The 25776-nt window shown below is 37.2% G+C and overlaps 2 protein-coding genes across 2 annotated transcripts; one reads left to right on the plus strand and one right to left on the minus strand.

Annotated features, from left to right (window-relative positions):
* Positions 1-624: 624 nt before the first annotated feature.
* On the plus strand, positions 625-17858 carry LOC132139513 (cGMP-dependent protein kinase 2-like). The gene is made up of 19 exons (XM_059547918.1): positions 625-702; positions 3139-3635; positions 6862-7028; positions 7281-7394; positions 9397-9502; positions 10154-10217; positions 11550-11627; positions 12642-12736; positions 12948-13016; positions 13103-13201; positions 13513-13663; positions 13782-13918; positions 14197-14286; positions 14365-14506; positions 14586-14749; positions 15127-15249; positions 15366-15428; positions 16004-16070; positions 16739-17858. Exons 2-19 carry the CDS (start codon positions 3154-3156, stop codon positions 16832-16834), a joined length of 2307 nt encoding a protein of 768 aa, XP_059403901.1. The 5' UTR covers positions 625-702; positions 3139-3153; the 3' UTR covers positions 16835-17858.
* A 1095-nt stretch (positions 17859-18953) lies between these two features.
* Positions 18954-24080, minus strand: LOC132139515 (bone morphogenetic protein 3-like). Its single transcript, XM_059547919.1, has 3 exons — positions 23215-24080; positions 21065-21963; positions 18954-19769 (listed from the first exon to the last, which is right to left on the minus strand). Exons 1-3 carry the CDS (start codon positions 23480-23482, stop codon positions 19578-19580), a joined length of 1359 nt encoding a protein of 452 aa, XP_059403902.1. The 5' UTR covers positions 23483-24080; the 3' UTR covers positions 18954-19577.
* Positions 24081-25776: the final 1696 nt, after the last annotated feature.

A 25776-nucleotide genomic window follows, 5' to 3' on the forward strand; every position in this document is an offset into this window, starting at 1 on the left:
TCCAGCTTTGAATGATATATTAGTCACTTCAGCTTCAGCAGCTCTGATGTAAGTCACTGGCTCTGATTCATGTTAATGCAATTAAATCAATTCAGCTGCTCTGGGATTGCTGTAATAGCACTAACTCTCTCTCTCTCTGTGTGTGTGTGTGTGTGTGTGTGGATACATTGATGTACTTAGAAACGTTCTATAGCTCAGGCTCAGTAAAGTTGATAGGATTTAGGTATCAATGCAATAATGGGAGTCTAATATGTTTAATCAGTTTCATGACTAGATTGAGAAAGTGAAATCAAAATATGTAACAGGTCATGTAAAACAATATTGAATTATTTAAAACAATAACATTTTAATTAATAACATTTCAGCAGAAAACATAAACAAATCTATGATTAACTGAGTAAATAAAAACGAGAGTGAGAGAGAGAGAGAGAGAGAAAGAGAGAGAGAGAGGGAGAGGGAGAGAGAGATCAATAAAATATTCTGCTGTCATGAAGACAATACGATAGCTAAAGGGACTGAGTGTAGGCAGCTATTGTGGAGAGATGACACATGCTGCCAGTCTCTCTCTCTCTCTCTCTGTGTGTGTGTGTGTGTGTGTGTGAGAGAGGTGTGTGTGGGGTGTGTACGGTGACCGGGGCTGCTGCCTCAAACACACAGCACTGTCTTTCATCCTTCGAAGAAGAGTTCCTGTACACGAAAACGGTAGGGTTTTTCATGTCATTAATAAATATTTAGAAACGTTATACTCCTTATAGCGTTTAGTTTAAAGATAAAACGAAGGAACAGGTGTAACGTCAGTAGGTCTTTATGAACAGCCCTATACAATTACCAGTACCATTTCAGAAAAAAACTTACTGATTAGAAGTTTATTTATAGTTGTGTGTATTTTCTTGTTTAGCTTATAGCAAGTGGGTTACCTTGAATCTATTTCCTATTGTACACATCCTGTCTAAATTAAATAACATGCATCTCTCATGAATGTAAGGACATAAAGAGAATCAAATATCCTGTGAATTCAACATCCAGATAAGATGCAAATGAAATAACACTCGTATTGAGTTGCATACTGTGTTGAACAAAGTTTCTGTATGGAGATGTAGGGATGTGCATGTGGTCTGCTTAGAGTCGTTTTACTGTAAATACTGTGATTGTGCTCAAATAATTTTCTCTGTGGTGGGAGTGTCCAGTGTCCATTGTGCATTTGTAACCCAGAGTGAATTACAAAACATCTTATTTCATTTTTTTTCCATCAATGAAAGGCAGCAAAGAATGACATCAGCAGATAGTCCAGGAAAGAGCACACTGCACACTCACAGGGTGCTGGTGCCATCCGGTATTACTGTGCCTCTAAATTATTGATTTGGTCTAAATCACTGGGGCCAACAGATCTCTAGTAAAACGATCTCTCTCTCTTTATTTGAGATATGAAAATATGGACGACCATTCTGTGTCTTGTGCCTGTCTAAGCCCCTCATAATGAGATACATGACAGGTAGTTGAAAGGTTTGGGAGGTTCCCCTAACCTTTACAATCAAAGTTGTTTTCTGTAGGGGACAAATGCCAGCTGTGGCACCTGCAGATGTAGGGCTGTAACGTTACATAGGTATATAAAAAAATGTCCTTGCTCTTCCAAGCCTTTCAATGGGGGTAAGCTGGTGTTTGCTGTCAACAGTTCAGAAGATGTGAAATAAAGTGTGCGCATCTGTAATAAAACGGTCAAGTAAGACATGTTCCTGGATCAACATCTTTTGTTGATCCTGGATCAACATATATGTCCAAAAATATATACTTAACCCAGTCCCTACCCCTAAACCTAACCCTACCCATAATTTATTCCTAAAATCAGTGTGAAATGATAGCTGATTAGCAAGAGTGTAGAAGCACCTAACCTTGATCGCAAACAGATATTTCCTGAAAAGTTATCCCACAATTCTGACTGGTTGATAGAAATGTTGTTCCAGGCTCAAGGATGTTGATCAAGGAACATGTTGTACTTAGTGAAATCACGTTCACCGTAATTAAACATCCTTCACATGGCCTCGGGGGGTGAATAAAGGCCCCCTGTAGCATATCCATGCGTATTTGTCACTTTTACACTGTCTAGAGCGCAAACACAAATGGATAGTTGTTTCACCATTATCTTAGTATTACAACTTCAACTGAGGGTGCTCTTGCTTTCTTTTGAGGGTGAGCTGTCACACACACACACACACACACACACACACACTCACGACATTTACTTGCAAGCGATTTTATCAATAAAATAATTTTGTAGGCTATTTTAAGTTGTTTTTTTAATCGTAAATATCCACTTCATCCAAGACTGTTTTGTTCACTAGTTATTTTCCTGTGAGCATGCCCTTTATGGATGTATTTTACCATTTTGTTGATCTTCATTCCATTTTTAAAAGGTTTAAAACGTGTGCACATTCGTCCTGCTCAAGTAATCTGTGTTGGGACAATTTCAGGTTGTCAGGTTCGTTATTAAAATAAATAGACTTACACTATGCACAATCACACACAGATTTTATCCTTGAGCTCTGGTTGTCCCTGTGACCTTCTCAGTGTAGGTCTATAAATAAATAAATAAAAAATTAAAATGAACTCAAATATTTTTCTAAATTCACTTGATCTAAAGGAAACAAACAATGGAAATATTTTTCAATTTATATTCATGTTTTACTACAAAGTAATCCACTTTTCAAAAAATAGTGTATTTTATTGCATTGATATATGATGTCCTATAACTGCATAATCAGATCAGTAATCAGGTTATTTTTTCAAGTAACCAGAAAAGTTACACATTACTTTTAAATTTATAAGAAAACATTTGTTTTCTCATTTATTCACTGACACCTACACACATTGAGAGAAAGTGGGAGTAATATAAAAAAAAGAATGTTATCAAGTTGAAATTTTGTTTACAATCACTTTTATAAAATTAGGAAAATGATCAACCTGATACGTCAATGTTAACATTTTCAAGCCACTTAACTGGCTTCCAAATAGACCTCAAAAGAAAAAATAAAGGTTAAGACTGATATATTAAATTTTTAATCATACTATTTTATAATTCATTTAATTAAATTGTTTGATGTCATCCCACAGCAAAGTGAACTTGATCATCCTTTATTGTAGAATAAAAGTGCCAAAATGGGAAATGGCTCGATGAAGCTGAACCCTCTAAAGCAGGCCAGAGGCTCTGCCAAATCCAAAAACAACGGAGAATCAAGCTCAGTTTCTCAAGTTCTCAGAGTTAGAGTGGAAGAATTAGAGAATCAGCTGAAGAAGAAGGATGAAGACCTGAATGCCAAGGAGATTCAGATCAAACATCTAGAGGAGCAGCTGGCCCAACAGAGACAGACCATCTCTGAGATCTCTGACACTTTGAGGAACAAGTGTCTCCAACTCAACAAACTCCAGGATGCACTGAAGAATCAATGCGATTTAGGTCTCCTGCCATCACCTATCAAGGAAAAGGTCAGTCAGTGTCTCACTGGCCTGCTCAGAGATACCCTCAATAGGAGGAGAGGAGCCAAAGCTGGAGTTTCTGCAGAACCTTCATCCAGAACGTATGATTCCAGCGGTGTTCCAAAGTTCTACTTTGAGAGTGCACGAGTCTGGAAAGAGCAAAGGTGAGAGATTTAATTCATTTTCTGCTTTTGATTCCAAAGGTAATTCCTTAGAGAGTCTGATTGGCAGTTGTGGTTATGGTAATAAGGAGAAAGGAGGACAGCAGTGAATTTTGGTGCTAATTTCATTTAAATGAATCTGTTAAGGAACTACTCGTGTACTCATTTTCATGTACTTCCATGTGATTAGGCATATAATCTCACAGTAGATTTATATTTTATTAAATTGTATTATATGATATTTTTGTGGGTTGGGGTCTATGCAATATGTAATAAATGAATGTTGTAACTTTTTAGACATAGTACTGCCAGTTATTTTGTATGTTTTTTTGGCCAACAAAATACTTTTAAGTCAAAGTAATATTCGTTACATTCGTAGATTTTGAATTCGTAGAAGTTACTATAAAATCCTCAAACAGACTGTGACAGTTTTAAATGCACAGACACAAATAAGCGGAATGATACCAGGAGAAAAAATGTCCTGGTGCACTTGAAATGGTGGTACTAAAGCCGGAAACATACTTCAAGCAAATGCACGAACGCAGTTGCTATGCTTTGCCAATATCTGCACTTGCATTCGGTTATTAGCTTTCAGCTGCACAAAATCGACTTATACGCAAATTATTGCACTGCAAAATGCATTGACTGACTAAGCACTCAAGGCTGCATTAGTGTGCTAAAATGTGTTTCTGGCCTAACAGTTTTGTGTGAAGTAACTAATCGCTAAAATCATGAGTAAATTTGGTTTATTTTTATGAACTCTAACGCTTTAAGTAGTCATGTTATGTGTACGTGCTATGTGTATGTACTGTTTGTGTGTGTTTGAACAGGAATATTCATTATTGTATCAAGCATCCTCAAAGAGCTTAAATAGATGTGCCAATTTTTCATGGTGGTAATTAGTCTGTGTTTTTCATTTGCTAAGCTTATGGGAGACCTGCGCGTAGGTGCTCATTATGTTGGGGGACTTATGTTGGTCTAATCTTCCCACAAAAAACACCATGCTGAGATTCATTATCTTGTTTCTATTGTAAAACTGAAAATGAAACAACTGGTGCGCCTCATAGCATGAACCGTCCAATTAGTCCATCTTGAATAAACAGAGCTGAGTAGTAACTAATTACATATTATCTGACTTACATAATCAGATTAAAAAATACTCAGAGAGTATTTTAAGTACTTAGAGCCTAAATTACATTTTAAAATACTCGTTATCAGACTACAGTAACATTTTTATTAATTACATGATTACATATTATTCACACAATAGCAATTAATTATTCATCATTTATTGAGTCTCCCAAATTCTTCTTTTTCATCTTCTAAACGTTACTTTTTAAAAATAGCCCAACGTTTATACAGGTGCGTCTCAAAAATTTTTAATATCATGGAAAGGGTCTTTTTATTTTTTTGTAATTTAATTTAAAAAAGCTAACTTTCTTATATTATATATATATATATATATATATATATATATATATATATATATATATATATAGGTTATTCTGACGGTTACAACTTGCAGCTTAGGAAAATTAAAAATCTTGTATCTCAAATTCCATTTTGAGCTTGATTAGTTTGATTTTACTTAATTTTGAGTATAAATACTGGGTACCTCTTGGACTAGTTTAGAACATGCAACCACAATTATGGGAAAGACTGCTGACTTGACAGTTGTCCAGAAGACAATCATCAACACCCTCCACAAGGAGGGTAAGCCACAGAAGGTCACTGCTGAAAGGGCTGGCTGTTCACAGAGTGCTGTATCAAAATATATTCATAGAGAGTTGACTGGAAGGAAAAAGTGTGGTAGGAAAAGGTGCACAAGCAACAGGGATGACCACAGCCTTGGGAAGATTGTCAGGAAAAGCCAATTCAAGAACTTAGGAGAGCTTCACAAGGAGTGGACTGAAGCCGGAGTCAGCGCATCAAGAGTCATCACACTCAGACATCTTCAGGAAAAGAGCTACAGCTGTCACATTCCTAGAACCAAGCCACTCCTGAACCAGAAAAAACATCAGAAACATTTCACCTGGGGTAAGGAGAAAAAGAACTGGACTGTTGCTCAGTGGTACACAGTCCTCTTTTCAGATGAATGTAAATTAAGCATTTCATTTGGAAATCAAGGTCTGGAGTCTGGAGGAAGAGTGGAGAGGCACAGAATCCAAAGTCCAGTGTGAAGTTTCTGAAGTCAGTGATGATTTGGGTGCCGTGACGTCTGCTGGTGTTTGTCCATTGTGTTTTATCAAGTCCAAAGTCAGTGCAGCTATCTATCAGGAGATTTTGGAGCACTTTATGCTTCCATCTGCTGACAAGCTTTATGGAGATGCTGATTTCATTTTCCAGCAGGACTTTAGCTCCTGCCCACTCTGCCAAAACCACTTCCAAGTGGTGTGCTGACCATGATGTTACTGTGCTTGATTGGTCAGCCAACTCACCTGACCTGAACCTCTTGGAGAAACTATGGGGTATTGTGAAGCGGATGAAATCTATTTATTAAAATCTATTAAAATCTATTTAAATCTAAATCTAATTTATAAAAATCATTCAACATTACATTAACTACTGACGAACACATTAATGTTTATTTGAATTATCACTCAGTAAATTATTTAACCATTGCAATGTCTTCGAAAGACTTTTGTCTTTCAAACAAATTAAAATGCACACATTCACATTATTTCTTATTTACACATAGTGCAGGCATTCCCAAACTTTTTAGTAATCTGAACATATTTCACCCATACATTTACCTGAAGTACCCCTGAGATTTTAAAATAATATTTAATAATTTACATTTTAATGATTTAATTAAGTATGAACTTTTAATATACCTCACAAACCCCCTAACAGAAACCCAGTTTGGGAAACCTTGACGTAATGTAAAGTTTAATGCACTTTTTATGTTATTAATTTCCATGAATGGAGTGTATTTTCTTAAACTTTGTATTTTTATATCAGTATGGTGCAAGATTATCCTATTTAAATCAATGTGATAAACAAGTAAGGTCAAAAGTAATCAAAAAGTAATCTGATTATATTACCTGAAATGTGTAATATAATGCATTATTAACTACAATTTTTGTCAGATTAAGTAATCCCAGTAATGTGTAAGTAATCTACCCAGCACTGTTAATAAATGAATAAGAATAACAACTTCTGCTATCACAGTTTTAAGCAAAACAGTATTCTTTCATATTTTTTCTTATGACAAATGTGTTTCAAACAGTGTAAAGAAGCTCCTCACAGATGCTTTGAATAAGAACCAGTATCTGAGACGACTGGAAGTGCAACAGGTCAAAGACATGGTGGAATGCATGTATGAGAGGACGTACCAGCAGGGAGAATACGTCATTAAACAAGGAGAGCCAGGAAACCACCTGTTTGTGCTTGCAGGTACAAATTGAGCAACTGATTGTATTATTCAATTATAATCACACTGGACAGGCATTGTTATAAAGATAACATAAGGAACTGTTTTAAAACCCTTTTAGTCACAATCTGTGTGTATTCACTTTGTCATTAATCTGATCTCTGCACTGTAAACCACAATTGTTTTCTGTTTATGAATAGGACAAACCTAAGTGAATTAAGGTGCAAATTCACTGAAAATGCAAGAAAGAATTTAAGTATTGTTTTTTCTTACAGATGGCAAACTGGATGTCTATCAGCACAACAAACTGCTCACATCAATAGCAGTCTGGACCACATTTGGTGAATTAGCCATCTTGTACAATTGCACCAGGACTGCCTCGGTCAAAGGTGAAGTGTTTCCTTTGTGCTTCATTCTGTCTCTCTCAGTGGATGTATATGGGCTGTTTCTGATGAATATGTTATATAATTTGTTGACAGAGACAATCACAAATTGTCCCTGCACTGCTGCTCTCAGTGTGTTTAGTTCATGCCGTGACCATGGATTGGCCTCATGTAGCCACAGGCTTTCTCACCAGTGAGAACTAAAACACAGTTGTTTTGTCTTGTAGCCTTAATCTTATTGAGTTGTCAGTAATTTTGTTTGTTTCTTTGTGTTTGCGCGGCCAGACGTCAAATGCCTGGCTTTATAATATATTTTACTCCGACTCGAAAAAAAAAAAAAAAAGCACTGATGTGCAGTGAAACATGGATTATTAACACTAATGTTAAATCATTGTGTTGCATTCTTTCAGTGGTTAATTCTTAATGTGACCTTTAAGAGTCTATTTCTTATTTTTTTGCATGTTTGTCTCACTTTAATGTTTCAGATCATCAAACAAATTTAAATATTAGTCAAAGATAACACAACATGCAGTTTAAATGAAAGTTTTTATTATTAAGGGAAAAACAAAATCCTAAACTACATGGCCCTGTGTGAAAAAGTGTTTGCCCCCTAAACCTAATAACTGGTTGGGCCACCCTTATCAGCAATAACTGCAATCAAGCGCTTGCGATAACTTGCAATGAGTCTGTTACAGCGCTGTGGAGGAATTTTAGTCCACTCATCTATGCAGAATTGTTGTAATTCAGCCACATTGGAGGGTTTTCGAGCCTGAGCTGACTTTTTAAGGTCATGCCACAGCATCTCAGTAGGATTCAGGTCAGGACTTTGACTAGGACACTCCGAAGTCTTCACTTCGTTTTTCTCCAGCCATTCAGAGGTGGACTTGTTGGTGTGTTTTGGATAAATGTCCTGCTGCAGAACCTAAGTTCACATCAGCTTGAGGTCATGAACAGATGGCCAGACACTCTCCTTCAGGATTTTTTGGTAAACAGCAGAATTCATGGTTCCATTTATCATAGCAATTCTTCCAGGTCCTAAAGCAGCAAAACAGCCCCAGACCGTCACATTATCACCACCATATTTTACTGTTGGTATGATGTTCTTTTTCTGAAATGCGGTGTTACTTTTAAGCCAGATGTAATGGGACACACACCTTCCAAAGAGTTCAACTTTTGTCTCATCAGTCCACAGAGTAATTTCCCTAAAGTCTTGGGGATCATCAAGATGTTCTCTGGCAAAACTGAGACAAGCCTTTGTTCTTTTGGCTCAGCAGCAGTTTTCGTCTTGGAACTCTGCCATGCAGACCATTTTTGCCCCAGTCTCTTTCTTATGGTGGAGTCATGAACACTGAACACAGTTCTTTGGATGTTGTTGTGGAGTCTTTTGTGACCTCCTGGATGAGTCGTCGCTGTGCACTTGGGGTAATTTTGGTCGGCCGGTAACTCCTGGGAATATTCTGCACTGTTCCATGTTTTTGCCATTTGTGAATAATGGCTATCACTGTGGTTCGCTGGAGTCTCAAAGCTTTAAAAATTTTCCAGACAGATCTCAATTACTTTCTTTCTTATTTGTTTCTGAATTTCTTTGGATCTCGGCATAATGTCTAGCTTTTGAGGATCTTTTGGTCTACTTCACTTTGTCAGGCACGTCCCATTTAAGAGATTTCTTGATTACAAAAAGGTGTTGCAGTATTCAGGCCTGGTGTGGCTAGAGAAATTGAACTCAGGCGTGATAAAGCACAGTTTTAACAGGGGAGCAAACACTTCTTCACACAGGGCCATGTAATTTTGGATTTTATTTTCCCTGAATAATAAAAACCTTTATTTAAAAACTGCATGTTGTGTTTACTTGTGTTATCTTTGACTAATATTTACATTTACATTTACACAATAAAATGTAATAATTTCCTAATTGGAAGCAGCTGTTGTTTTCTGGATTATTGAATCACTGAAGTTTTAATGGATGCTTCTGGTATTTCTCTTACCTGCTGTTTTGTTATGATCACAGCTGGCAGCAATGTGAAGACATGGGCCCTCGATCGAGAAGTCTTTCACAACATCATGCGGATGACTGCCGAGGCTCGACACGAGCAATACCGCAACTTCCTGAGGAGGTAATCCAAACGGCTCATCCCTCCTGCTGTTTACTGTGGTGTCCTACCACATAATGTGTAGCCAAGCATTAGCTGGGCCTGAAAACATCAAAGAGTGATTTTTGCATGAAACATTGTGGAGATCAAACAAGCAAATAAAGCATAGCGAGGATTTGTATTTTTTTGGTGGCATTAGCCATGCTATTGATAATGAAGGTCAGTTCGATGGCCTTCACGGTCTGGTTGAAGTGACCTCTGTGACTTTGCTTATATAACTATCAGTTTAAATAGCATACATAAAAGGAGGAAAATACAATAATTCAATTTGAGGGCTCTTGAAGACATTCTAATAAGAATAGATTGAAATGTATTATATTATGTAAGATTATATTAACACAACTGTTCTCCATAACCATCAGTTCAATCCGAGTCAAAGGGGCAGTCTTAAATTGCTTGTATCAGTTTAGTCATATGACAGTCAAAGATTAAAATTTAAACCAATATGTTTTAAGACATATGAACATAGAACTGAAATTGCATTAATTAAATGCAAAAATGACAAAAATGGCAGTTATATTTATAAAATCAATGGATGCTTCATTGCTTGTCTCCTGCAACTTTCCTAACCTTTTGATTATTTTGTTTTATTTTACTTTATTATTTTATTTTTAGTGTTTCACTTCTTGCCAGTCTTCCTGGGGACAAACTAACTAAGATTGTGGACTGCTTAGAGGTGGTAAGTTAAACCTTTTAACATTAAAATTAACCAATCCCATCAGATACTATGTATCCTTCTGTAGTGATAACCTTGTTTTCAAATGTCTAGATCCAAAGTGACAATGTTGGAAAAACAGTGGCAATATTACATGGTCTTTCATCACTTGGCTCAGTATATTGTTACCATACTTGTTTGTTTAAGGCTGAGCGAAGTGTTCACTTCAGTGGAGGGGACGAGTGATTTGTTAAAGATGTTTGTAGCAGCCAGTATAGGCTATAGGCAGTATAGGCTGCTGACTGATTTATTCCATTTCTCCATGAAGGTCTAAAGTGAGTTTTTCTAAAAGTGTGGGCTTTGTCAACTCAACGTCAAATAAGCCTCCTCGTGTTCTTCCATGCTAAACAAACATCAAGGACATTCTTCTCGATTGTCGGCCCCTGGAGTTGAATGGGAGAATGTAGTTATTCAATCACTCCGATGGAGTTGATTATATTCCCCTCTCTAGGGGTAAGGAAGCAATGTAACCCAATAGTGGCCCAGATGTTTTGCATGTTTGTTGAAGCATGCAGATAATGTGGAGCTCTATCATTAAACAGTGGGGAATGGAATGCAGACGGGACGCTGGGAGCAGACAAATTTTTGAGACCCTCAGAGGAGCATGGCATGCCTACTGAGCTCTGTCAGAAAGACAGTTGGGGATAGAGATCAGTTGAGAGCATGGACCAGAGAAATGAAGACTCAAACACTGTCTTGGAATGTCTCTGACGCACCACTACAATATTCTAGAATGGTTAAATAATTATGTTTGGCAAAACTCAGTCTAATTGGAAACATTCTAAACAAGATTTGATCTCAGTTTTCAGTTGAATCGTTCCATTTCACTGTAAATAGAACATTATTTTTGCAAATCACTTGAAAACATTCTCAGTCTCCAAGTGAATCGGAGGAATACCAGTTCAGGCATAGAGTTCTCAAGCTCTAGTCAACAAAAATAATCCAAATAAATTGTAACTTTTTCTGGAGTATTGAAGCCAGTTCTAAAGTGCTTTGTTATTGTTATTTATTATAAAGAAGTTGAACTGCTTTAATGGTAAGTGAATTGTTACCCTAATGTCAACAGTACAATTTCTAATTGCTTCTAATGTGAAAACTGGCATGAAACACATTTTAGGAAATTTGACCTAAGTATGTAAGCAATAAGTGCAGGAGGTGTATCTACTTATATCGCTGTGGAAGACATGGCAGCCTTCCTGTTGTCTCCCTCGGGGAGATCTCTCCGGGAATATGACAGCACTGGCTTGATGGTAAAATCAATAGCTAAATGAGTTTTGTCTTGTGTTTTCTGTTCAGGAATACTATAATAAAGGTGACTACATCATCCGGGAAGGAGAAGAAGGAAACACCTTTTATATAATTGCCAACGGAAAGGTAATGTGCATTATATTATTGTCAATTAGTTTTTTCCAAGCTTGATTCTGTGTATTTATTGTATTATGCTTAATGTTTAATTATTTCTCATTCCACGGGCTTACTTAAAATGACATATGAATATATTCAATGTGAATATTCAATAAATATTTGGTATATAAAATTATTTGATGTGCCTTTCTAGTATGACCATCATTGATTTCCTTCTTCCCAAAAACTTTTAGTAACAATAAATAAATAATAAAGTGAATAGCCCTTTATCAAGCCCACTGAATACATACAAGTCTGTTTTACTGCCTATAGAGATTATGCTATATCCTCACACCATTAAATGCTAAACCATGAAAAAAAAAAAGTGATTTAACTCACTCGAGGCACCATTTTTCCACCCCACTAATCCTCAAGGACTTCACTGCAGATGCTGATCTGGGTCTGTGGGAGGTCGAACGCGTTCAGATAAATCAGTAATTCGACACTGAAGGGGTTAAGAGACAGGACTCTCCACTGGGAAGCAACAGGAACTGTTTAGCATGAGCTAGTCAGGCTCGGTTGATTTCTGCTCCACTGTCGCTCAAGATGGGGGTGGGAAGGAAGATGTTTTACTGAGGGGGAGAAAATTTAATTACCGGAAATGATTGTTCTCGTCAGTCTGTCGCAACCATGTCCGAGAGCATGTGGGGAATAAGGCCATTACTGCCATCAGAAAGGCCAAGAGGGTTGCAGTGGTTTTCTGGATCATTTTACAGAATTGAGAATGAATCAGAATTCAGAGAACTAACTCCATTTCTTCAGTATCGTTATTATTGATTACATGTTGCCTAGAATTGAAGGATGCAGTCTATATGTGATGCATCATCTCAACACAAATGACATTTATATCATTGAAAATAAATTTGGACCATAAATCCAAAGTAAAAAAATAAAAATACAGATTATAAGACATACAGTTGTTCTCTTAAACTGATATGGTTAGTACATTTTGAAAGGTAACCTCTGTCTTTCTGTGTTGCCCAGATTAAAGTCACACAGAGCACACAGGATCATGAAGAGCCTCAGATCATCAACACCTTGGGGAAAGGGGATTATTTCGGCGAGAAGGCCCTCATCAGGTGCTGTCCTTCTTCAATCCCCTGCTCAATTCTCATTTGCCCACTTTAATCCTGTTTCAAAAACCTTTTAGTATACGAGGTCTTTCAGTATTATTGCTATAACAGAGTGCAACTTAGTCTTGTCAACGTGTATATGACATATCACAATATTATTACAAACAAATCCATAAAACTAATTCACTGAATGTGTTCCTACTTTGTCAAACCACAGCGATGATGTCAGATCTGCGAATATAATCGCAGATGAGGAGGGTGTGGAATGCCTTGTCATTGATCGAGAGTGAGTTCACACTTCATGATAATCATCATTCACTTGATTATGATTTTTTTTGTACTCAGTGATAGTAACAGCGGTCTTTTTTTCAGAACTTTCAGTCAGACTGTCGGAACTTTTGATGAGCTTAAAAATTACCTCCAGAGCTATGTCGAAAATTTAGCACGGGATGATAAGAAAAGAAATGCAAAGTAAGTATTAGCTGTTTCTTTTTTTTTAATCTTCATGACTCCTTGACTTCTTGCATTCTTGCATCCACTGTGCTGTCAAACAGTAAAGCTTACACTGTAAAACCGAATTAGTTGACCTTACTTATCCCCAAATTGACAGAATTGATGAATTTAGTTCATATAATACATAACATGTACATATGCACATATTGCAGACATAAGAAGACATATTTATTTTGATATAGAGTGAGGTCTGAAAATTGGTTTGTATTATTATTATTTTTTACTTTATCAGCAGAACAATTTAATAATATTAAATGATATTCTTTTAGGAGGTCAGGAAGCAGCACTCCTCCCACCACACCTGTGTCACATGATATGATTGAGCTGAAAGAGAGAGAGAGCAACTTTGCAGCCATACCCTTCAGCTGCCTCGAGGTTATTGCCACGCTGGGAGTAGGAGGCTTTGGCAGAGTTGAATTGGTTAGAAACTTGTCGACAATAATCACACTTTCTCTTCATCATTTAACATTCAAACAAAAAAGCATTTCCACAAAGTGAAGGAGTAATATGAGCAATAATGATGCCAGTTTTTCTCTAGGTGAAGGTGAAGAACGAGAATGAGACGTTTGCGCTGAAATGCATCAAGAAACGGCATATTGTGGATAACAGACAGGAAGAGCACATTTACTCTGAGAGGAGGATCTTGCTTGAGACAAACTCTCCTTTCATTGTGAAGTATGTTTATCTAGACTGTTTAAGTAATGCCTGTTTAGTCTTGTGAGTTTTAGGAAATATTAAAACGTCTTGAAAATAAAGTGAGAATTGAATTTCACTGTTAATTGCTTTTAAAGAGATCCCCATGAATCCCCTGAAGTGTTCACCTGATAGAATTAAGAGAGAACGATTGTAATCAAATATAAGAGAAAATCCAGAAGCAGTGGATGTAATATTGAGGATGGCATGGCGAACTTAATTGTTCTATTTAGATCTAAACTATACGTTTTTTCACTTAGAATGTACTGCACCTTTAAAGACAACAAGTATGTGTACATGCTGTTGGAGGCATGTTTGGGTGGCGAGATCTGGAGTCTTCTTAGAGACAGGTTAGCTCCATTTCATGTGGTCAGTGTCCACTTCACTGTTTTAATGCATATGCTGAAAGTATGCCTGTTTTGATCCAGGGGGAGTTTTGATGAGTACACTGCCAAGTTCTGTGTGGGCTGCGTAACAGAGGCCTTCGACTACCTCCACAACAACAGCATCATTTACAGAGACCTGAAGCCTGAGAATCTCATGCTGGACACAGATGGATATGTCAAGTTGGTAAGCTCCTCTGCTAAGTCAGCAAACTTCACTCAGTCAGCCAAGTTCAGCGATATCAATTCAAGGCATCTTTTCTCAGGTGGATTTTGGCTTTGCTAAAAAGCTCAGGTGTGGCCAGAAGACCTGGACATTCTGTGGGACTCCAGAGTATGTTGCACCTGAAATCATTCTCAATAAAGGACATGGTCTCAGTGTGGACTTCTGGTCTCTTGGAATCCTGATTTTTGAACTTCTTACAGGAAGGTTTGCATCAACCTAGGTTCTCATATGTGACCCTGTCGGTGAAAACCCAGCTGAAGGTTTTTTTTTTTAATGTATATATACATAAAATCACCTTTCATAATGTAAAGAACATTCTGTGAAAATGTAACCTTGATATCTTTAATATTGACTGAGTAAGGCCATGTCAAAGATTGAAATCATAGAGAAATGAATGACTGAAACCAAATTTTGATGCTTGTTATCTCATAATTAGATTTTGAGACTTTAGCCTGGATTTCACAGACAGGGTCACATATTCATATCATAGATCCTGTGTGTTGGAAGACATTTCATAATACAGATGCATGTAAAAGTATGTGAAAACTTAAAAAACGTATGTGATCTGATTGTTCCTGAAGCCCCCCGTTTACTGGCTCCGATCAGATGATTATATACACATTCATTCTGAAAGGAATTGAGAAGATGGACTTTCCTAAAAAGATCACCAAGAGGCCAGGTGACCTTATCCGAAAGCTGTGCAGGTATGATCATGGATCATTCATAACTCATTCTCATGTCTTTTACCTGATTTCTGAAACTCTTAGGTCCCACTTCTATATATAATAATAGGAATTTGCTGTCCCCCTTTTTCATGAAGACAAAACCCTTCAGAGCGACTGGGAAATTTGAAGAATGGAATAACTGATATTAAAAAACACAGGTGAGAGGACAACAGTCACAATCTGGTGCTGCTTGACTAAAGAATGGCCTCATAAATTTGTAAGTCTTATTTGAAATACTCATCTCATACGTATAAAGTATGAATCCCTAATGCAAAATAATGCCCATATTACTACAGATATTATACTCATTTTTGTGTTTCAGTACAGAAAGATTTTCAGATTTCTCATGTTTTAAAAACTAAAAGCCCAGTATGCTTGGTTTTTCATAATGGTGACAGCCAAAATAACCTAAGGTCTCTTGATTTACTGTTCCACCAAATCAACTCGATGTTTTAACAAATGAATCCGTAAACTTGAGGAGATTCTAATCCTGACCTCCATGGATTTTCTGGCTTTTTCGGGCATGCTCTTGGATGCATTTATACAGCCAGAGGTCCAGTGGATACTTTGCTTCTTGTGTTTTACTTGCAAACAGGTTTCCATCATGTTAGGAATCATTACATTCGCATTTAGCATTTTCAAAATAAACACACATTTTGAAATCTGTGTCATTATCACCTGCACAAATTTTACAATGGTGATTTAATTGATGATGTTGTTCTTTGGTGTTTAGATGGTTTACAGGATTTAGCTGGAGTGGTATGAAATCCAGAAGTCTGATATCACCACTTAAAAGAGAGGTAAGACACACCTACATTACCTGGACAGAGTTTATTTTATAGGATTGTGTCAAAATAACAAGAATAATACCCTATATAATAATTTATGTATAATTATATATATATATACATATATATTATCTTACACTCACCAAGGCTGCAGTTATTTGATCAAAAGTATGGTAGAAACAGTAATACTGATGGCGAACACTGATCTATCAGTGATGGCGAAGCTGAATTTCCAGAAGCCATTACTCCAGTCTTCAGTGCCATGTGCGCCTTCAGAAATCATCCTAATATGCTTATTTGGAGCTTAAGAAACATTTATTATTGTTGAATAGAGTTGTAATGCATATAATTTTTGTGGAAATAATGAAACAGGTTTTTCAGGATTCTTTAATGAATAGAAAGTAAAAAAAAACAGCATTTATTTGAGCATTTATACACCTTTTTCTGTAATGATTTAAAATTCTTAGGCTCTGTTTACAACTGGTTTTAAGATGCATTTTTGTCGAACCAATCAGTGGACAACGCTAAATACAGGTGTGAACGGGGGCTGAAATATTTAGTCCCCTTTTGTCAATTTTAATGCTGCATAAAAAGTTTATTTTGAAAAGTTAAATATACTTTTGAACAGAAGTGTATTGGAATATTATCCTGTTTTCCTCTTTTTCTTTCTTTTTCTCCAGGTGAAAGGACCCACTGACCACAGTTACTTTGACAGTTATCCTCCTGAAGAAGAAATCCCTCCAGATGAAATGTCGGGTTGGGACACAGACTTCTAACTAACCCCCAGTGCACCCATGTGAGTTAAACAGAACCCTTCTGCCATTTTTCATCTCCAACATGCCAGCCTTTCTTCCGAGGAACCTCAGACCATGAAGCCAACAGAAGCAGTGTATGTGCTGCAAGAATGAACTCCATGACCGGAGGCTGCTGTTTGTGCTGTGGGAGGCACAGCAGAGGAGGACAGATATAAGAAGGGAATTGTTTCAGTGTTCAGATGTGCTCAAATATTGTGATGATTAACATTGTTGTATTTGACTGGAACCATACCACTGAGATGTCAGAGCAGGATCAGTCTGTGAGAATGATGTAGCTGGGGCATCAACCATTGGTAATATTTACCTTTAGAAGTGCAGAAAGGTTTGTGCTTTGCCAGGAAGGTGCGATGTTCCTTGTTTTAGAAGTGTTGCTTCGTGATGTCACATATTTGAGCTCCTGAAGGTAATAACCACCTGTGACTGTGAATGCCACTGATGAGGTTTCAAAGGTTAACCTCAGCGGGTGACTGGCACTGCAGTTGGTACAATTCAAGCAGAGTTATGTGAAAAGTAGTCTTTTTAGAGCCTTTTCTTCCGGTGACTCTAACCTCTGCAACTGAGCCAAATATGTTCGTGTTGATGTAATGTTTGATGCTTGCTTATTTTATCCTTGTGAATAGGAGGAAAATGTTGATAATTTAAATTTTTTTTTGTCAGTCTACAACATGTTTTACAGTAATTGCATAAAAAAATGTCAGCGAAAATGTAAAAAAAAAAATGTTGTTCCCAAAACATTTCAAGTCCAGCAGTCATTGCACAGTAGTGATTTGTAAATGAGAATATCTATTAAATAATGGACTTGTGTGGTAACTTTCCTGACCTTATTGACCCATTAAGCAATTTACATAATGTTCCATGATGCAACAGCCTCACCATAATTTTTGATTGCATAACAATGCAATCAATATTGACTAAAGTTCTGCTTTATGGCTAGAGGGCTGAGTTCTTTAACACATGACAAAATAAACATGTGGCTCCATAATTCTTAAAACTTTATTGAGTTTTCTTTGAATGGTCTGCCAAAAGGGATTCTTTCAACTAGGGAGATGTGCTACAAAAATAAGCATTCTCACTCTTTTGACATGAGCTGTGTGATTGCTTCCTTTTGCACCCCTGTCTGACCTTTGTGCAGCAAAGCTCAATGAATATTTAATGAAGCCCCTCTGTGCTTCACAAAAATATGATCCAGAAGGCATCGTACAGAAAATAAATAAATGCTTTTAAAGGTCATTTCCATATACAAATATAATTTCTTATGAGGCTTATAATACAAAGCACACCCTTTAACATTTACAAAACACACAGTGTGGTGGAAGCCTAAAAATATATTACACAACTGCTAAAGGAGTGCTTTACATAGTGTTTCTTGATGTATATATTATATATTAAGATAATAGCCCACTTTTACATATATGTGTACATTTCTCTGTTGTCCATAGGTTGAATTTACAGCAACAAAAAACTCCAACTTTAACTCACCCTGTTTATGAACATGCAGCTTATGATATGTCGTTGCTTTAGTTCTATGCTAATCTCAAAGTAAAAACAGTACAAAATGTATACAGAAATCATTACTGAAACGAAATATCAGATTTTATCTAAATAAACTGATAGACTAAAAATATTCTGCAAAAATAAAACATTGCATAAGTTACACTCATCTTTGTGAAATATAAATATTCTAGTGGAATATTCATTTTAATGTATGATGAACCTTTTTAATGTGGTAAGGCACTTTATAGGCAGTTGTGTTAAAGAGACAAAGGCTTAATATAATCTACATACAATTTTCATAATCCTCTTCCTGAACATATAATTCGAAACATTGCTCATAATATAGCATCTGGTCTTTTGAAATCTATTTGCGGTTTTCAGAGGAATGACAGAATTTTTTTCCCACACACATAGCAAAACAGAAACAGAATGCGTGCATATACATTATGAATTCAGCTAAATGTGAGGATGCAACCTTGTATTAGTAGGTCAGACAGAAACATGATGTAACACTATTACAGGTAAGTTTGTAACAATGCACATTTTTGGAGACTATATATATATATATATATATATATATATATATATATATATTTCCTGACGATTAAAGACATTCAATACAGAATCAACCAGAAATAAAACACTGTTTTAAGCTTAATGTGGAAAACTGAATATGTAACTTATATAGGCAATCATTTTCATATAAATTCATTTTTTGACAGACATAACAAAAAGAGATTCCTTTTCTTTTCCTTTTTTCCAAAAGTCCAGTTTTCAGTATATTTCGGCTCTGGAGTAAAGTCTACCTCGGTATAGCAGCCATAGAATATGAACAATGAGAGTCAATCAATGCCTCCGTAGCAAAAATATAGCTATAATAATGACAGATTATACAAATTGTACAGAAAAAATATGGATGACAGCAAATGTTTGTCCCCTGTATGCTTAACTGCTGAGGTTATAGAAACATGAGAACATCCTGGTCAAACACTGACAGACAGTCTATTCATATGCTCATATCTCTACTGATGCTTGATGCCTCCTGCTAACAGTAATGAATTCCTTCTGGAAAAGCACTTTGCTCTTCACAATCCTTAAAGCTGGAGATAGTTATTCAAGGGTTATGAAATGAACATCTTCAGTCTTTCTTCCAGTGCAAAAATTTGGAATCAGTTTGAGGGAGGGAGGCTGGAAGAAAAGACCAAAGTGTTTACCGACAGGCACAGGAGTCCACTGTCATGTTTGGGTAGACCTTGAGGACCACATTCTTGTCTTCATCAAAGAAGAGGATGCTGAGGGAAGACATCTTCTCTGGTACACAGCAGGGCTCTGGGATGCCCGGGACCACCCCCACTGCACGCACGATGCTCTGAATGGTAGCGTGGTTTGATGGTTTCAGAGACTGCAGGAGGTAAAAACTTCATGAGGTCAGACAATTTTCAGAAGTTAGTATTGGGTTTAGGACAGTACAGTTTTGTTTTTGGATAAACCACTTAAAAGCACCAAAGGGTGTAAAAAGAACTTTAACATTCAGTATGGTTTCATGCTAATCCAGCCATGTTCCAATGTCTCTGAAAGGAAACCTGCTCAGAATCATTTAAAAAGAGCAACGCAAGCTAAAAAAACAATCTGAAAATGCAATGAAAATAAGAAATGTCGGTGCCTGAAAAGTTGAAGTACTAAAATGACTAAATCTATAAATATTTTTTTTTATAAAACAAAAACTAATAAAAATGTCAAAAGCACATAAAATTACTAAAACCACCAATGTTACAATTCAATACGAAATGCACCAATGTTACAATTCTGACCAGTAACTGATAAATTGTAAACTGATAATATTTTACTAAAAACTAAAATAAACCATTTTAAAGCTAAAGTGAATTTCAGAATTACAATGTACATTATGATAAACGGATAATCGTTTTGAGATTTGCTAAACATGACATTTAACAGTCTTACTACATTATTATGGTTTTTAAAGATTAACTTTAAGTGACTGTCAAGACAATGGTCATCTGAGAAAAAGAGGAAATGGATATGTGCAATTAAAGAACCACTGACACTGATCATTTAAATCACTAATATCTCATTTATCTTCTATGATATACATTGTGCATCCCAAATTTGCTAAAACAAGATCAAAATGTAAATCTTTTCTTATTTGGAGGGATGCTAATAGTTTCAGCCACACATTTTAGAATACGACACAACTGGATCTTGGTTTTCTATAATCAGCTTTACTACAGAAATATAAAATGGTAGTAAAAAACTACCACATTACTGAAGACTTCTTGTTTCTTTAACTTGAAAGGGAAAACCATTGGTAGTAACATCTCAAAGTGGCAAAGGGCAGGTTTTATAATGAGGATGAGATGAATGGTGTACTAATGGAAGCGTAATGAACTGCTGTGCTGCTGCCCACAGTGTCCAGCTGAATGAGTCACAGTTTTCTCCTGACTGCCACTAGGTGCTGCTTATAAATCACTTCTCTTCATGCCTGCATCCGTCCATTTCCCCTCTGCTCTAGTTACTCGCTTCTCAAGTTGATTGTATTACAACAAATAACGCAATGGGTGCTTCATTTAACAAAACAGCTTGACTTCTTGCTAAATTAAAAATAAAACAGTCCATCTAACTGATTTCTATCAAAAAGAAAACATTTTCGTTTTTTGTAACCATAAATAAGTCACATACCTTTGGCATGGGGAACTGACATGACCCCGAGCAGTAGTACGCATCAAAAGACTTGGGGGAGATAATCCACTCGCTCCAGCCGATATCTGCAAAATCAACCTTTAAATATCTGCGAGCACAGTTCTTTGGCTCGTTCCATTGCTTTTTACGTGCTTTCTTAATGGTCTGCTCATCAAACTGCAGAAGAGGGTTCTTATGTCGTGGATTTTTGCGAGGCTTCTTGCGAGGGCGCTTGACTGGTTTACTCTCCATTGGATCATAAGGGCTGGTCTCGTCCCATGTAGGTATCTCATAAGGGTACTCTGGGCCTGGAAGCTCATTGTTCTGTAGCGGCAGCAGGATGTTGGCAGACCTCTTGGTCCGATGTTGTGAGGAGGCACTGCGATTATGTATTTCGAGCATATGAAGATTTGGCACTAGTCTGCTTTTGTGTCTCTGCAGGGTGGACACTACACTCTCAGGCTCTGAGATAGCCGAGTCATTTGCGTAGACCAAAATGTAAGGAGAACTATCAGACAAGAGTTTCTTCCAAGGTTGACTTCCTTTTGAGTCGGTGTCAATGCCTATGAGAAGCTGGTTGTGTTGCTTAGCTTGGTTGACTACACGAGTAATGTCTTTCCACTGCCATGATATGAAGTCCTGGTACATTGTGGAGATGTTAATGGAGAAATGGCCGACTGTTCTGATGGTGTTATCCACCAAGCTGAAGCTCCAGACATCTAGGTGAATATGACCTTGCCTCCTGAGGTTATGGTGAGCACAGCTCTTGTGCCTTGTGCATCTGTGGCTGCTGTTCTGCAGGTCACCAATGTAGTAGTGCAACGTTGCTGAGAGAACGTCCTCAGACTTAGTGAGGGAAGTGAGGTTGAAGATCTGTAACTGCTTATTGTTGATAGTCCCTAAAAGGAAAAAAAAACACAAATTCAGAAAAGCATCGCATTATTATCGATCTTCAGCTGAAACTCATATTTCAAAAGACAAACTTAGTCTATGGGTTTCTCGTTGACATATGCCCACTGAGTTTTAATAAAGAAAGAGTTAGAAATCAATGCATGTATCAAACATAATAAGTCCAGAACTGAACACTAGAGGGCGGTATGAGTGCACTACTGTGCTGTCATATGGCCCACTAGTTATAGGCAGCTCTGGGCTCGTTTTTTTTCAGTCTCTTATAAATGTGGAAATTGGCGTGTTGCACTTTTTGGTGGATTTTTTTCGAACTATGTACGAACAATCACCAAAGCCTTGCACGTTCCATAATGTCATTAATCATCCTTTACCATCTTAGTGATGCATCATTATGCACGAAAGAGATTAATTCAGTGATTTCGATGCTAGTTTATTTTTATGGCTACATAATAACTGAAGAGACTACGCCACTTTGGTGTGGAAAGTCGCTTGATTCGAGCTTGTTTTGATCTGGCAACACTGGCGCAGTGTGACTATCACACGAGCGTCTCAGCATGAGCCAAGAAGCGCACTTCTCCGCACGAGCGAAAAGTTCTTAGTCATATCAGCTATTAAAGTATATCAAAAGTAAGTTTTATTTAAAAAATAACAGAGCAGTATCGGAATTGTTGAATCCACTTGCAAAACATTGACCGCTAGTTTTACGATCAAGAGCAACACATCCGATGTAGAGTTGGGTCATTACGTCTATCGACATTGAATAACATCCTTTAAAAGCTTTAAAAATAACATTTAAAAAGGTTAATGAAAAGTTATAGGGTGAGCTATTCACACCGAGCGGAGGTCTCAAGAAGCAAACAGAAATCAACAGGTGTAATTGCACCGTCTGCAGCACAAGCTGTCTTAAAGAGATAGTTCACTTATTAAACTGTTATTATTTATTCATACAGGAGACGTCAGGGACTGACAGTTTTAGTCGTTTTCATATTTGGAAAAAGATTAAGTTAAAGTGAGTTTAAACATGTTGTCAAGCATTTTTTTGCGTTTTACGGGGGGGGGGGGGGGGGGGGGTCACACGATTTTGATGAAAACAATAGGGTGATTAATGACGAGAAATTTTCAGTTGTGGGTGACTTATCCCTTTAAGAGCAAACTAACAAACTTTAACTAACTTAAGAGAAAACAATTACAAATCAATTACTGCATTTAGTAATTTACTATTAAATGAATTTAACACCTACCCAAATGTCCTTTGAAGCTGCGGACAGTGTTCCCATCTTTGAGAGGGAATCCCGCGCTGGTGAATTTGGCGTAGAGCATCTGCATGTGTTCTGACAGCGTGTCCTGCTCGGCTTTCTTTACATGTTGCTTATCTTGCGCTTCCACTTTTTGTCCAAACTGCATGTCTTTTGAGAAACCCATGAAGGGTGTTTTAAGCACAGCACAGTATCCACAAAACAGATAACCCCATCCCAAAAGGAGGATAAACAGTCGTTGACAGCGATCCATGCTGGAGGTACGGGAGTGTTAGCTGATCTAGGTGCAGTATATCAGTGCTGAATGCGTTTCCAAACTCTTGTCTCTTGAGAGAGAGAGAGAGCATCACACGGACCCCCAAAATAAGGCAAACAGCGAGAAAAAGAAAGGGGAAACTTAAACAAGATGTCACTTTTCTATACTCAAAAAGAAAAGCCCAAATTCACATTTACAGAGATAGACGCTCAAGCAGCAGTTACCACAGTCCCTGTACAGAGTGTGCGAGGATGTCCGTGTGAGTTTGATCTGCTGTAGTCCGGATGGTCAGGCTTGATCCTCGGTTTTGTGTCTGAGCGATGCTGTTCTCAGCCAATCGCGCCTCTTCCCTGCGTTCACTGAAGGTAAAGCTTGTTTCGCTAGTAATATATAGGGCTTATGGGAGCAGTCAGACAGGGTTGGGAAGTCCGACTGATTTCCGCGAATCGGTTCTTTTGAACGGTTCGTTTCTAAGAACCGGTTCACTAAACAGACTCTGCTGTCACCACGCGTTCTCCAACGTCCCTGTTTGTACTAGTTTTGACTGTTTATTGTAAGTATTGCTCACATTGCTGAAGCTATGAATCAGCTCAGAAAATAAATACATTTGGAAAATACATGTAAGTTGCATTTACTCTGCACTGGGCCTACTAAAGTTCATTCATGGTTGAAAAAGTTTTTGCTTGTTTAATAAAAGCTCATGTAGCCTAATAAAACTTACTCTGTTTCTAATGCCTATTAATAAAACTGTCATACAACCAATTCTAAACTTGTATAGGCTATTTTCATTTCTGCTATTAAATAACTATTAATTTGCTATTAAATATTCAATTAAATTCAGCTACTGAAGTAGTAGCCTAGTAGTAGCTACTGTCAATGATTCAATGATTCGCTGATTCAGTAATCTACAGATTTGTTCAAAAGATCGACTCGGTTAGAGAACCGCTCACTCATTCAGTCCGATTCAAGAACTAATCGTTTTGTGACCAGTTTTGTGAACCTAAATGATTACCTGAAAAGATCCGATGCGCTCACTATTGGCAGATTGCTACAGTGGGACACTCTTCTTCACAAAGACAAGAATGCGAAAGGAAAGTTTAAGCGTGTATTATTTAAGATCAAAATAAAGAATAGGACAGGAGTAATAGGCTATTTCCGCAATATATAGGCTACCAAACTGAAAATACAACACGCAGTGAAAAATGCATTTTTTATCGTCTTAGGGCACGTTTGGGGAATCAAAACAAACGTTTACGTCTTCATCGCACACTCTCAGCTGTCTCTGAGCGACTTTGTGAGTCATGTGGATCTGTGTTGCAATGCTCGATAGTGAGGTCCGTGTCTGTGCTGACGCGCTGAATGACATGGCTTATGGGGTGCATTAAGGGCTCTCTTTAGTCTTTCACATTTAGATGAGCTCAATGGCGATGAGCAGACACATCCTGCACAGCTGAGTCTGATCCGGATGCTGCACCGCGTCCCCTCCGCACACCAGAGCACGGCTTCAATATCCTCTGTCACGGTCTCTTTTTCAGGATTATTGAGGAGGAAGTGATTGACTCCCACCCTAGACATTTGATGCCAGTGGAAAGGTTTCAAGACATGGCTTTCTGTTGTCAGATCTGTCCGAGGTGTAATTGCTGTTGTGAGAAATGATGTGGCCTGCCTCAGTAACCTATATTTATCATGTTTTATTTTCCAACAAACTCTCTAAATCCACTTTAGGATAAGAACCCAGATTTTCACAAGCACATCTGCTTTGTTGATTTGTAGGTGTCTGAATGAGCTGTGCCGTTGTGAGGGGACTGGAGTGGGCAGTTTCATCACACTGCCACTCCACCACATGAAAGGACTGTGGCCTGTTAAGTTAAACAGTTATGAATGTGGGTGAATCACCACCCACTTCTAGAGCCTTCATCCTGGTCATTAAACAGAAATTTTAAGTACATGTGTTTTTTTCTGTCACATAAACTGTGCTCTAATATTTTGTATCATAGATATGTGGGAGATTTTGAGTGTTATTACTATAATCCAATAATCCTGTATCATCATTTATTATTATTATTATTATTATTTATTCAAAAATGAAATGTCCTGAGTTATAAACGTCCTGCACTGCAGAATAAATCAATTATTAATAGAGACACTAACAATATATTGTTAGAAATATATACACTAAAGTATGGCAATTTAGGGTCAGTAAGTCAGCAAGGGTGCATTCAACTGATCAAAAGTGACTGTGTAGACTTTAAAATGTTACAAAGATTTCTTTTTCAAATAAGTGCAGTTAT

The sequence above is a fragment of the Carassius carassius genome, chromosome 4, assembly GCF_963082965.1.
Source record: "Carassius carassius chromosome 4, fCarCar2.1, whole genome shotgun sequence".
Classification (NCBI taxonomy): domain Eukaryota; kingdom Metazoa; phylum Chordata; class Actinopteri; order Cypriniformes; family Cyprinidae; genus Carassius; species Carassius carassius.

Excerpts from the sequence above, each read along its gene's own strand:
- LOC132139513 (XM_059547918.1), top strand. The coding sequence starts at position 3,154 with ATGGGAAATGGCTCGATGAAGCTGAACCCTCTAAAGCAGGCCAGAGGC. Across the intron at positions 10,218-11,549 it reads TTGTGGACTGCTTAGAGGTG|GAATACTATAATAAAGGTGA; the intron begins GTAAGTTAAACC and ends TTTTCTGTTCAG. Across the intron at positions 13,664-13,781 it reads GCTTTGGCAGAGTTGAATTG|GTGAAGGTGAAGAACGAGAA; the intron begins GTTAGAAACTTG and ends GTTTTTCTCTAG.
- LOC132139515 (XM_059547919.1), bottom strand. The coding sequence starts at position 23,482 with ATGGATCGCTGTCAACGACTGTTTATCCTCCTTTTGGGATGGGGTTAT. Across the intron at positions 21,964-23,214 it reads CAGCTTCAAAGGACATTTGG|GGACTATCAACAATAAGCAG; the intron begins GTAGGTGTTAAA and ends TTTTCCTTTTAG. Across the intron at positions 19,770-21,064 it reads GTCAGTTCCCCATGCCAAAG|TCTCTGAAACCATCAAACCA; the intron begins GTATGTGACTTA and ends TACCTCCTGCAG.